At 41.5% G+C, this 14,578-nt stretch overlaps 1 protein-coding gene across 1 annotated transcript in view; it reads right to left on the bottom strand.

The window, feature by feature from the left end:
- The window catches only part of Slc9a9 (solute carrier family 9 member A9), a 528,927-nt gene that overhangs the window by 88,999 nt on the left and 425,350 nt on the right, over nucleotides 1-14,578 (bottom strand). Inside the window, exon 14 of the mRNA XM_027410941.2 lies at nucleotides 1,244-1,323. Coding sequence (XP_027266742.1) covers nucleotides 1,244-1,323 — 80 coding nt within the window. The remainder of the gene's footprint in view (nucleotides 1-1,243; nucleotides 1,324-14,578) is intronic.

Here is a 14,578-nt window from a genome sequence, read left to right as displayed (position 1 = left end):
GCACAGCAATGACGTGCAGAGCATAGCAACCACCCTGGGAGGGCCTATGGGCCATAACCACCAGTTGACCAATCAACACAGGGCAAACCCTCCAAGCCTGGAGGCACACCAATCCTGAGCCTGTGCGTACCCCTAGACACTCCCCTTACGCTGCCCTATAAGATCTCTATGCAGATGCTTGGCAGGGTCTTTCCTAGCCATCCGCCATTGTGGGTTGATGAAAGACCAGAGCTAACATGGGGTTAGCTTGTTAAACAACTGCAATAAAGCCTCGTGCAGTTTGCATCATGTTTCCGCCTCTGCATGGTGATTGGGGTAGCCGAGGTCCTGGGCTGAGATCCTTGGGGCCTGAGCTTCCGGGGGTCTTTCACAAGAAAGATCCTTTCTTTCCTCTTAACATCCCCACTCCAGTTAACATGTTGTGGCTTTAACCGTTGCGTTGGGTTTTAATCCCAGTGACTGTCTTACTGAATGGAGAGGGATTTTGTCACTACAGAAAACCAGCGAAGACCCAAAACATTCAGTTCACAGTGCAATTGTCTGTTTCCTACTGAGTCATGCTCTTGGCTGGATTAGCCATGGGCTGCTTGCTTCTACAGGGCAAAGCACTTCAGCCTGACTTTTCAGACCTCAAACTCACATGACAGGGCATGTCTGAGCTTCTGCATTCACACTGATGACTAGAACTGTGAAAAAAAAATGCTTTTCAGAGGAAAGAGCTTACCTAAATGTTCCTGAGGGGAAAACCAAGAGCAACACTATTTTATACGATGAGGAAACAGACTGCCACTCCTCAGCCCATTCATTTCTACTCCTACCCCATCATTTTACACAGGAAACAAAGGTGGGCTCCTGGGAGGTGGGTGTAGCTGCATCCTGTCCATGCCTGTTAGACCAGTCAAAACCTGCAAAGGCCACCAAGACTGTTCAGTAAAACGGGTCCCTGGCCAAGCCAACTGGAAGTAAAATCCTTATACAGAGCAACAAAATAGATAAATTCTTCAGGACCATGAAGAATTTATCTTCATGTACATTTTTACACAGGGATTTCCCTCTGCTTTTTCAACACTTCCCAATGGTCTATGTAGTTCAGACTTTGAAATCATTCAAATCATGCAAGTTTGCCTGTGCATTCACTTTACCTTTGTGCTCCTCAGGATGTAGGCCTCAGTCCTCCACGATGAGAGTGTGCAGAGCAATCTGCCCTCAGGAGGACCTGCCAGGTTGTCATTAGAAAGGATACTTGTGATCAAATCCATACCACATCCTGAAGAGCTGTGCACTCTCTGTCTTTGTCAGGTTTTTATCCAACTTATTTGCTTCCTGGAGAGAGACCATAGAAAATGGTACATCTTAAATACACGTCAAACCAAATCCAATTTAACTACATTACTAAAGAAACATTTTAAAAAGTCTAGGCATGTTCATCTTAATGGTGAAAGAGTTTTCAAATTAGCTCAGGATCTTAGTATATGGGTGAGACTTTTTTGGCACAGTTCAGAGTTCTCTTTCTTAATCATCTCAATTTTACTAAATAGCCAAGAGATATCATTTTGGACACTAGAGGAAATCATGCTTCTGTCACTTTGCTGTTGCAGGAATCTTGCAGTTCACTTAAATCTAGGTGGCATTTATTTGCAGATTATCAAGAAACGACTAGAGAAACAGCAGCCTAATGACTGTTACACTGGTTTTTGTTCACTTTCTTTTTGATAGCTCACTATTAAAGGCTGCCATTGGTTTTTGCCTTTCTGTTACCATTAGGAGCAGTTCAAAGAGATGATCCTGATGGGAAGCCAATATGAACTGCAGTGCACCTGTTTCTCCTTACCCACAAGCACCATAAAGTCAGGGAGGAGGCAGTAGAGACAAAAGAGAAAGACAATGTACTCCATGGCAGAGCAGAGGATGAAAGATGGAGAAATGGGAGAGAAGGCAACTGGAAAGGTTTTGTGCTAAAGATGCTTGCACTGCGCTAAGATGGAGCTTCAGGAGCATTTTGATGCCTGAGGATTGCATTTTGCATATTAAGGAAAGTGAATTCTAATCAATCTCGATTGTGACAACCACTTACACTAGGCTTAGTGTGGGATTTCTGCTCAGAATTTCCACTTCAAACCACACTATGGCTTGGCTGATCAGCAATAAAATGAGCATTGTTCTGATGCATGATGATGCATGGAAGACCACAGAAACCCACCCGCCACGCTCAAGTCAGCCCTCCTCAAGCCCAGCTTGACTTGATTTCATTGTATTTAACTTGTTTCTTGCTCTTCCCAGCCAGCTACATTGTTGACAATGAATAGCTATGCTTTGCTCTGTGAAATGTCTACTAGCGAATGCTATAAGCTCCAAGAAATGGGAATACAGGAAACGCAAGTGTGTCGCATTGTTATTTGCCATTTCCCCTTTGTCGAAATGGTGCAGCAGACTCAGGCTGAAACCAAATCCAAACTCATCATCCTTCCCTAACATTTCAAGACTGAAGGCTTCCTATGTGATGCTCCCTGAAATACTGCTGTTCCAGTGATACTGATGGAAATTCCACGGCAAACAACGAGGACAGACAGGCTAGACAGTCCCCTAAAGGTTCCTTAACAGGCCAACATCCCAACCTTTTGTTTTGTTTTGTTTTTGAGACAGCACCTCACTACACAGTTCTGGCTGTCCTAGAACTTGCTGTGTAGGCCAGGCTGGCCCAAACTCATGGAGATCCACCTGCCTCTGCCTCCTCAGTGCTGGGGTTAAAGACCTGTGGCACCACCTTCTAACTTATTATAATAACCATTGAAAAAAATCTTCAAGTGGGTAATGTTTTCATACCCAGTGGACTGTAGACTTCATTTTCCATTCCCAGTCTTTCCATGAGAGTCTGTTGTTTCTCATGGGCATTATGAGGTCTCTGCTCTATAAATAATGAAGTGCTATGTCTTGGTGTCAGGAGTTAGAATATCTTCCTATCTTTCTCTAAAGGAAACATAGTCATCTGGCTTGGTCTCCCCATACTTCCCTGTGTCTTTCTGTAGCTATGTTTACCCAACAATGGCATCAGAGCACCTGCTTCATACAGCAATTTCTGCATCACAAGGCAACCTGGGCAAGCTGTTAGTAGCCTCTATTGCCCACAACATGGCAGGGCTCAGCTGCCAGAGCAAAACTTGTCACAATGAACTGGACTAGTTAAGAGAGGTCTACACAGAATGTGGGGGGCTTTCCTTCTCAGTTTCCCCGTAAGAACAAGGACTTTTGGAGTTTTACCCACCCACCATCAACAGGAATGGATTGATAGCTGGTAGCATCTACCAATCACAAAACAGTCACTGAGTAAAGTTGAGAAAAGGGAGAGCTGGATCCCCTCACTTTTTTCTTTTTAAATAAAGAAAGGGTGGGTGTTGAGGTGGTAAGCTTGGAGGCTCAGCTGCCAGTCTTCAACAGCCCAGATGAGTGGCCTTGAAATAATGACAGTTCCTAGCTATTGAATGCTCGTTAACTTCCAGGCAGCATGCTAGGCGCATTATTCAGCCATTAATTTTTCCAATCATTATTTTTCAATTTTTGCCACACTCCATCTAGGTTGGTTGAGTTTCAGCTATTTTGTACTCAGGGACCTAGAGACACCCAGAGAAAGGAAGATGTGAGTACAGTTAGTCACACGGTTGCCAAGAAATGGCAGCGATTTGAGTCTAGGATTGAGTTGCTAGACTCCAAAGATGATGTTCCCTCCAAGGATCTCAGATTTAAACCGCAGACAGCACAGCCATTCTCTAGCAGGCAACATAATCTCACAGTTTTTCTTTCCTTTCCCTCCTTTCCCCTTTTCTTCCTTCCTCAGATTCTTTCAGAGGCTGAACTCAAACTTGACATCCTCCTGTCTCAACCTCATGAATGCTGGGATGATAGTATACTCAGTGTAAGTTACAGTTCCTTAGTCGTAAAATTAATTGAGGAACCCAGACTGTCTAGTCTCTAAGGAACTATGACCATTTGCAATTACTATCTTTGTAGTACTGACCACACTTTTTTTTTTTTTTTTTGAGACAGGGTTTCTCTGTGTAGCTTTGGAGCCTATCCTGGCACTGGCTCTGGAGACCAGGCTGGCCTCGAACTCACAGAGATCCGCCTGCCTCTGCCTCCTGAGTGCTGGAATTAAAGGCGTGCTCTACCAATGCCCTGCTGTACTGACCACTCTTAACAGCAGTGGGTGTTTCTTGAACACATGCCAGTCAATGTCGGACAGCATCCTAAAAGAGTTTTGTTCTTTGTAGACTCTGATGATAACAAGTCATGAAATTGTGTTTTTTTCATTATCTCTGTTTTAAAGACAAGGAACCCAAGGGGAGTGGGGAACGTGGAGATCTATCTCTAAGCACACTTTAATTTCCCCAGAAACAGGAATTCTTTCATCCAGCTAGAGCTCTGGGGTAAACAGGAAGCCAATGGGGGCACAAGGGGTCTCTGTGCAGGAAGACAAGGTCGGGACATGGAGACATGAGAGGGAACAGCTACACACAACTTAGACTCTGGCATTCTTTTCAAGTATTTTCTATAATTCACCTCTCGTGTCTTTCCTTGCCCCTCCTTTTAATTTTGCTTCCTATGGATACAAAATTGGAAGTTAGAAGCATCCCCGAGAGGACATTTTTCTGCAAAAACTTCTTTTTTTTTTTTTTTTTTTTTTTTTTTTCCCGAGACAGGGTTTCTCTGTGTAGCTTTGGAGCCTATCCTGGCACTCGCTCTGGAGACCAGGCTGGCCTGGAACTCACAGAGATCTGCCTGCCTCTGCCTCCCGAGTGCTGGGATTAAAAGCTTGCGCCACCAATGCCCGGCTTCTGCAAAAACTTCTACAGATTGTATTTATTTATTTATTTATTTATTTATTTATTTATTTATTTATTGGTCAGCTAAAGGGTGCAGTATGTAATTAAAAAAGAACCTTTATTTTAGTTGAGTGACTGGAGTTGTTATTCATCAACTTTATAAAGAAGTAAATGGAGTTCTAATTCTAATAAAACAGGGGTGGAATGTGTTTTCTCAGGTGGGAAAATTCCACTGATGACCAAGAATTGACTGTTTTGCTGATCCTAGTTAAAAATTTCAATATGTATCTTAAACATCTATTGGCGCAGATCTGGATCCATTCATTTATTTCTCTGGAGTTATTGATGACTTAATAACGTGGTTATGAGAGGCCATTAATAAATGAGCAGAAATAAATGAGTTAGTCCAGTGTTCGTTCTGCTTGTGCAGTGGGGGCTAAAGATAAAGGTGCCAAGGGAAGGCCAGCCTTTGCAGTCACAGTGGAATGGGGAAGGTAACTGATAGAACAGCATGGAAAACAGGCCCTCAGAAGGGTCCTAATGTGCAGAGGACAGGAGGGGCATCAATCTTATTCTAAAATACAGATCAACACATGCTTCAAGGATAACGGATATGAGCAGTCACCAGAAGGAGGATGAATCTAGAGTTCCACAGTGTTTTTCTTATCACAAACAATAGTTATTTTCTATTAAATTTCTTTGTTCCAGGGAAGTGATACGAATTTTAGAACAAGCATAGGATACAACATATCCTCACCTTTTCTACTCCCAGATGAATTCTTAAATGTTCCCAAGACCAAGATTGGGACTCTCTTCCACTGAATAACAATGATACACTCACCAACTCAGAGCCTCGGGTTTCCCAGCTCTGCATGGGAACTGGAAATTCAAGAGTGTTGAATTGTACCTTTTATTTGCCTTGCTGTGCCTAAGAAGCAGGATGATGGATGTATATGGAATTTCTGGCTCCTTTATTATCTTCTGTTTCTGGGAACATTTAAAAATGGCTAGGCAATCTGATCTTTCTCTTATTCCCCACCCCCACTCTTTGAACAAGGGAACAGAGTAGAGAGATTGGGAAATAACTGGGCACAGCAGGAAGTGAATAATTTTTTTTTTTCTGAGCCCCTCATGTGTGGCACTACCCTGGGAGGAAATTTATGATGGTCTTCTTTATCTTGGGTTCATTTGGACTGTTGAAGGGAAAACCAAAGGGTCTGGCCAGAAACCTATAAAAACAGACACAGAAGCAAGGAAGGATTGTGTGCTGCATGGGCTCCAAAGAAAAGTACTGAGCAAATGTGAAGGCTATCTTCAAATACTATGCAAATGAGGCTTTCCCTGACCTGACTGGGAACTCTACAGCAGGTATCCACATGGGCTGTTGCTCTTTTCAGATGGGTATGTGAAGGAGTGTTTTCTTTTCTCTTTCTCAGTATTTCATATTCAATACTAATGTAAATATTACTAATGTAAGTGATTATTAAATGGATTCTGAAACTACTTCCACAATGAAGTGAGGTCCTTTCTGGGTTCCCAAGTTGCTTTTCTGTGGTCCATATAAATGAAATTGGCTTTTGATATTTTGCCTTATCACCTCTGTCTAGAATGGAAAGTCTTATTTGGCAATTTCAAATTTATGCCTTGATTTACTAATTACTAAGGAGAGAACCACTTTTGTGCTCTTAAAGGGAAAGATTCCAGGATTCTGAAGGTGGCTCATAGCATAACTGAAGGGCAAATGGAAATATTTTTTAAGTTACCTTTTAAAAGGGCAACCATCAATTCTTAGTCTTCACATAGAAACACTTTATGCAAATGTTCTTATCGTCCCCATTCCCAAATAAATTCTTAAATCTTCCAAAGAAGGGAATCAGGAAATGCACGTGTTAGAAGAAAACATGGAGGCAGATAAAATCAGGAGATAGGCAAAACTCTAGTGAGATGCCTCCCAGGTATCTTCAGAGACCCACAGGTAGCCTGTGCTAGGTCCATATGGCTTGGGTTGGTAACACATGTATATTCATACAGGGAAGATAAATTGTTTGGCTCAGGAAAATGCAATATCAGTTCTTAAATAGATACCTACAAATTCTTCAGTTCTACTTTCCTTAAAAGATGGGGCCCAATTTCCCTCAACATTGTATGTAGTATGCACTTAAAGACTCATTTCTAGTGATTAAAATGGACTATACAAGTGATATGATGGTATGCCCTGCTCAAGATTAGCTCATGAAAAGGCACCAGGACTCCATCTTTGCTTCCTTTCTTAGACTGCCTGCTCTGAGAAACTGGATTTCAAGTGATGGCTCTGTAGTAGGCTTGTGGAATCCTCTGTGTGTTACCACAGAGTCTTCTACAGCTGGAAAGAAATTGGGTACTTGTGATGACATAGATGTGGATTTTCTGGATCTAGAAAAGTCTTCCAAAGACAGTCACTCCAGCTGACAACCTATCTGGAACCTCATGGGAGACCCTGAGTGACAACACTCAGTTAAGTTGCTTTCAAATTCTTGATCCATAAAACCTTTGAATTAATAAGTATGTGTTGTTCTAAGTCATTATGTAGCAATAGATAGTGAATACTAACTAGCTCATACTCTGCTGTGAATTATAGATATGAAATATACTCATAGGAATCGAAAAACATAATAACATATCTGCATAGTTCTTTGCAAAGTATTTTTTTTTTACCAAATAACTTATTTGTAAGGTAGAAGGCTTATTTTCCCTCTTAACCGTCTATCCAAAACTAATCATGGGTTCAAAATGACCATATTACAAACTGAAGACTGAGGACAACCACAAAACAAAAGAAAAATAAACGGATACACTTAAAGATGGAGGGTGCTCATACCATGTCATTGTTCCTGCTCTATAGCAGTCTTACCTGATAACATGATTGTGATTTCTAGCCTGGTTTAATTGGTATGATAGCCCTTTTATATACTTGTATCCACATGCACTCATACACCATAATGGAAAATGCATCTTACAAAACAAGATCCTGGCTCAAGCTACCCTCAAGTATTCTAATATAGCCCCAGAAACACAACCAGCACAATAAAGCGAAGAGTAGCATATTCAGACTCATGGTTCATTATATAGCATTCTGCACACATATGAAAACCAAGTGAAAGAAAACAATGTTCATTTTCCTATGCAATGAGTTCAAAACCATTTTCAGAATGTGCAACGGTGTGCTTGTGTGATGACTGGTATCACAGACATAAAAGGACTCAACGACTGGGTAATAGGCAGCAGAGAACCACAGGGTAAGCTGCAGATAAAACAGCAACAAAATGAAACACTCCCACTGGCAATCAATAGAAACAGATCTTGAAATAACTCAGGCATTAGAATTAATAGGCAAAGGCTTTAAAACAGCTATTTAAAAAAACATGCAGGAGAATTTAAATCCGCTGAGGCAATAAGTACAAAATGAAGACCTGAGAAGAAAAATGTGAGAAATAAAAAAAGAAAGAAGCCGGGTGTTGGTGGCCCACACCTTTAATCCCAGCATTCGGGAAGCAGAGGCTGGCAGATCTCTGTGAGTTCGAAGCCAGCTTGGTCTCCAGAGTGCCAGGATAGGCTCCAAAGCTACACAGAGAAACCCTGTCTGGAAAAACCAAAAAACAAAAAAAAAAAAAAGAAAGAAAGAAAGAAAGAAAGAAAAAGAAATAAAGAAAGGAGATTCCAGAACAAAGGTATCTAATAACTAGAAAGAAAAATCTACTATACTGGCTTAAGGGCTGACTGGATACTGATGAAGAAACCGGTAGTGAACTTGTAAAGAGACAAATTAAAGCATCTGACATGTAGAACACAGTGAAATAAGATTTCAATAATTGGAAAATGCCTAAGTGCCATAAGAAAGACATAAAGTCGCCTCAGAATTCTATGACTGGAATGTGTGAAGGGAACAGGGAACACAGAAAAGAGAACGTTTGAGAGGACAACAATTGAATTTTACAGATTCAACTAAAAGCACCTGCATGGAAATCCAAGAAACTCAGTGAATTCGAATTAGAATAAATTTAAAAAAACAGCAAGCCATAATCAAACTTCTAAAACTGAAGATAAGAAATGAGATTAGTGCAGATCAAATTATGTTCAGTAAAATAAAATAAATTCTACTAATATTTCATGAAAAACATAAAGGCTTGAAGGCAAGAGAATCCAATTTTCAAAGTGTTAAAAGAAATTGAGTTCTATATTCATATTCAAAGAACTTTCTGAAGTATATGAAACAGTACTGGCCAAACCATGAAGGAAAAACAGGCAAACCTCTAGCGGGGGCAGATTGCATCAGTAATTGGTACAGTGAGTAGATTAAAGCAAAGAATGAATCTGGCACAGTTGACATTTTGTGTGTATGCGGGTGGTACATGTATATTTGTATGAGGATGAGAACATGTGCATGAGGGTATGTATACATGTTGCATGAAGGGCAGAAGTTGATGACTTTCTAACTCTCGACCTTATTTTTTGAGACAGTATCTCTCAAGGGCCCTGGAATTCATTAATTCATCTAGGCTGGCTGGCTAATGACATCGATCCACCTGTTACTGCATCCCCACACTGGGGTTATAGTCATATATCCTTGTGCCTGGCTTTTTATGTGGGTGCTGGGGACCTGAAACCAGACACTCACTTGTTTTCTTAGCAAGCACCCTACCAACTGAGACATCACCCTACCTACCCAGCCTTTTATTTTGAGAGAGATTCTCACTCTATGGGGCCAAGGATGACTTTGAATTTCTAATCCTTCTGCCACCACACCTTAGGTGTTAGCATTACAAGCAAGTAACACCAATTCCAAGCTTGTGCAGCACCATAGATTGAATCCATGCCTTTAGGCGCATACTTCAACAACTGACCTACATATTCTCCACCAATGATTGACACTTTTGTAATATTATATCAACTATATCTTGCAGTTGTTGGGTGTGCTATTAAACTATTAAAACAGTTGCTAGAAGGCACATCTTTTCGACATGGAATGCTTACCAAGATGGACCTATCCTAATCATAAAATAAAGCCAACCATATTCAAAAGACTTCAATTTGATCTGTTATAAAATTGAAACTCTTTACCATAGCCCAAATGGCAGATCAACTATGTTAGAGATCGAAATTTCTCAACTCTCCCTGTGTCACTGGATTTCCAATGAAACCTGGCAGTACTTTCCACCAAAGAAGAGTTGCCTATTTATCTGCTTTCTTTCTAGGATATTCTTCAAACTCTCTGGTGAATAGAATGTAGCAAGCAGTGCCAGAATAGTAGAACCAAGGCTACCCCTAAGAAACATTGCATGCTTTATCTTACATTATTGCCCAGTCTTTGCCAGTAGAATGGGGGTGTCCGAGGTAGCACAGAACAGTAGGACTCCTGTTGTACACCTCTCAGATTTTGAGTGTGTTATCCAGCTTTAATGTAGTGAATGACACCCACACAAGCTGGCTCCTGCCCCTGTCTCTTAGAGATGCATAGTCTCTAATGCTATTACAGCTGTAGCAGCATCATTACTACTTATAACACAGGCTGTGAATGCTCCTTCCTCTGGGATTTTGTTCTGTCTGGAATGTTCTTCCTTTAGACCTCCACAGGAGTAATAGTTTTAGACAGGAAACCCTTGCAAGGAGGAATTAAGAAGCAGAGAATAATGGAGGGAGGGTATAGAGACTATTCTGCTATAACTGAATGTTGACATACTGTGGGGAGGGCTTCCTAGACAATGGGACAAGGCTTTCAGCTTAGTGGGCATGGGGGAGGGGAGGATTCCATGTTGAGATAATCAAGTAAAGGATGAAGACTAAGCTTGAAGCCCTTGAAACAAGGATCTGCCTATATTCTTGATAGAACTGAGAAGTTAGACAGGCTGGTAAAGTGATCACTTCAATGTCAATGGGAAGGAAGACTGTACACAGACTAGACAAGTGCCCATGGAGGTCTGCCATAATGGAATGACTTTGGCTTTCAGTCATGGCTCAACACATCACTGGTTGGTTGTCTTGGGAAAGGCTCCTTTTAAAAACTTTCATCATGTCACTTTAAGATAGGGATATAATAATAGATACCCTGACTGGGCAAGGTAAAAATTAAAGATGGTTTAAATCTTGTATATAAAAATGTATAAAAAATTGCCCCTTAAGTTGTACCTACCACCTCCCTCTTCTTCCTCATTATTATTCCTGCTTTCCAGAGCATGAAATTAAGGAATCTGCTGGTAAGGAAAGCATGCAGATGTTAACTCTATACGTAAAAATGTTAGTGGGAGTATGCTTTTGGGTGTGTATAACATAGTTAAGTATAACAAACAAAACCTCCAGTGTTAGCCAAGAGAAAACACAAGGAATTTGCTTAGGGATAGTCATCTTAATTTTATCAAGGCTATTTTAGTTACAATGTAACATTAAAAACTTTCATCTGGGCCATATCAATTTCTGAACGTAGTATTCTGTTCCTGAAACACTTGTTGGGTGTTGGGTGGAATTTCCATCCCATGAAGCTAATGCAAACCATACAGGCTCAAGGAGTAAAGAAAGGACAGGATAATGTCCACTGCTAAGTGTGATGGCTGTAGGTGAAGTTCATCACTCTGTTCTTAAAATTCTACTAGGAATATTTGAAAATATAAACAATGGGAAGCTAAGTCTTCTGTAATGAAGCAAATGACCCTACCTTTTGCTGATTAGTCACTCCATGTGGTGAACTTACCTACGTTTCTGAACTCTACACCTCTAGAGGACCCAGAATAAGAAGTGCCATTTGTGCAGAGGAATAAATCCCTCAGTTCTGCACCAGTGATGGCAAGTTTCAAAGGTATTCAAGGTTATGGCTCTCTGAGACTTGGCAGACAGGTGTTTGTACTTATGCCCTTCATATTTGACAGACATTTCTTTGTGTCTCTGCTTAGCATGAGCCTTTCTGGGGAAGAAATCTTATCCTTTAAATCCCCATTGCTCAGTTATTGTGAGTGTCCTACTGCTCTTCTCGGGACCTTTTGTGGGGAGGCTTCGACTGTCTGGAGCCACAGCAATCAGGACCAAGGTTGTACCCACACAGAATGGACAACCAAAGTTAGACCTTCAGGAAAGGGACTACCGGAAGTAAAAGAAAGGTACAGCTAGTCTTAAGAGAAACCCTGGAGAGATTAGCACCGTGTTAAAAATAAAATTATGCTAGTAATGATGAAATGAGCTTTGTCATAATAGTTGAAAGAGTGGGGTTAGGAGACATGAAAAACTTCTAAGCTTGAGAAACTGTTGAATGTGCCCATTACGTGCACAGTGAGCTCAAACTCACCTTTGCAGCAGCTCAGGCCCTGGACCTGGTCATCACTCCTACCTCATCCCTCCACTTCTGCCTTGTTCACTCACTTCCAGCCACACTGCTCTGCTTGGGCTCACAGCAGCCCATTCACAGCAGCCTGCATCCTTACTATGCCCTCTGACTGGACCACTGCCTTCATTCCCATTTATTTTACGTACGCCAGCTTTCTATCAAATGGTACTTTTGTAGGCCTGTCCTATAAAGCCATCCATCTCGCTTCCCTTTTCTACCTCCTCACCTGCTTTATTTTTTTCTTCTTAACTTACAACCTTTTTTTTATTCTGTCTTTTTCTGATAGGTGCCCCTTCTTGGAGCAGAATCTCTGTGTGGGAAAGCCTTCAACATAGTAACAGCTGAACTCTCCTTGCAGTAGCTTAGTATTAGACAGGAGTGGGGTCAATGATTACTTGTAGGAATGCATGCATATCTGGTACAATGGGATGTTCTGGAACCAAGTTATCTGTATTCAGATTCCACCCTCGCCTTCTCTGTGCCTTTGGTCACATTATCTAACTTCTCTGTGTACAGTTTCCTTGTTTGCAGATGTAGTACCTGTTCAGGGTTATCTTGGAAACTGGGGTAACACATATAATACATTCAGAGCAGTATTAAAAGCCATGGCCAGCATTCAATACTCAGATTATAACAGAATGATGAAAAGGGAAAAAGAAGCCATACCGAGTCCTCTCAAGTGCTGGGAATTACCATCAAAGGCAGGAGTGATATCCAGAGACTTAACCTACTTCACAAGGGCATGCTTCCAAGGACAGAGACACAATTACAAGGAAAACTTGTGGGGGTGCGGGAGGGAATCACTACTTGATTTTCAAGCTTCTGAGACATAAACAGTATCTTGCATTTCTCAGAACAGAATAGTTGCCAACAGTATAGTATGTAGTGAAAGCTTAATGGCTGCATTTGGAGCATGCTTTCCAAGGCCTCCCAGACTGTATAATGAGAATGCACCTCCATGCATTGCAAAGAAGTGAACTGCATTTCAAGTTCATATCCCAAAGGTATTCCCTACAAGCCCAGAAGGTGGAAACTCCTTTATAAGCAGCCACATTTAATTATACTTGATTAATATTGATTTTAAGACTGTACAGTCAGTAAGGCCATAAGTACTTTAAACAGTTCTAGCTTTTGGTTAAGAACTGGTGTTATCATTGGCCAGGGCAGAAATTATCCTACTTATTCATCTTGCTAATGTAAATGTAGTTTAATAAATGCAAAGTAAGTAGAGACATAGTCTTGCTGAGAATCAGACTTAGGCTTGGGATCAAGAGATACTGATGAAAAGTCAGGCCCTGCCAGGGAACAGGGGGAGCAGAGAGCATCTTCACAGAAGTTTGGAAAGTACCAAACACTCTGTGCAGGTTGAATGGCAGCTGCATGGATCCTGAGGCCAATTACTTCTGGCTGGAGTCCACTGTTTCCAGGATTTGGTACAAAGAACAGTGACTCCAACCTCTTTCTGAAATGGGCTTTGCTATTTGCTAGCTTTGTTAGCTAAAGACTATGGTGAGAGTTGGGCACTGGAAGCGCAAGCCTTTAAATCCAGCATTCAAGAGGCAGAGGCAGGTGGATCTTTGTGAGTTCAAGACCAGGTTGGTCTACAAAGTGAGTTCTAGAACAGCCAAGGCTACACAGTGAAACTCTGTCTTGCAACAAACAAACAAACAAACAAACAAACAGAGTATGGTGAGAAAGAATGCCCACAAAAAACTCCTATAAGTTCCCAAGGAACCATGTGATTTAAAGTGGGAGTGGCTTCACATGGAGAGAGCCCCTTTTTGCCCTCTGCAAGATGCTCTGGGAAGAGAGGTCAGTGGACCACAGTGAGCAGCACTGTTTTTGCACCACTTGCTTTTTTGGCTCCTCTGTACCCCTGCCTGTTTACTTTCTGTCCTGATTATTCCTACTCTACTGAAATTTAAAACACATAATTATTTAATTATATACCATGATCTTAATTGTCTAAAATCTTTTACAACACGAGATTGGTTTATTTTAGTGACGTGTGTATGCATGCGTGCATGTGCACATGTGTGTACGGGCATGCTTGCTTGTCTTAAGCAAATGTGGAGGACAGAAGTTGAGGTTGGGTGTCTTCCTCTGTTGTTTTTTGGTCTTATTTGTTTTGAGCCAGGAGCTCTCATTGAGCCTAGAACTAGGCTGGTCAGCCAATGAATCCCAGAACCAGCCTGCTCCCAGCCCTGTGATTACAGCCGTGTGCCCCCATGGCCAGCTTTTATATGGTTGCTAGAGATCTGAACTCGGGGCCTCATGCTTACACAACGAGCACTTTACCCACTGAGTCATCTCCCCAGCCCTAAGTTTGTGATTTTCATGACAGCCTGCTGAGGCAAACATCATCATCATTCACCTTTACAGACAGGGAAGCCGCAACTCCAAGATGCGAGAG

This window comes from Cricetulus griseus, chromosome 4, assembly GCF_003668045.3.
Source record: "Cricetulus griseus strain 17A/GY chromosome 4, alternate assembly CriGri-PICRH-1.0, whole genome shotgun sequence".
NCBI lineage: Eukaryota > Metazoa > Chordata > Mammalia > Rodentia > Cricetidae > Cricetulus > Cricetulus griseus.
This window is presented reverse-complemented; position numbering and strand designations above follow the sequence as displayed.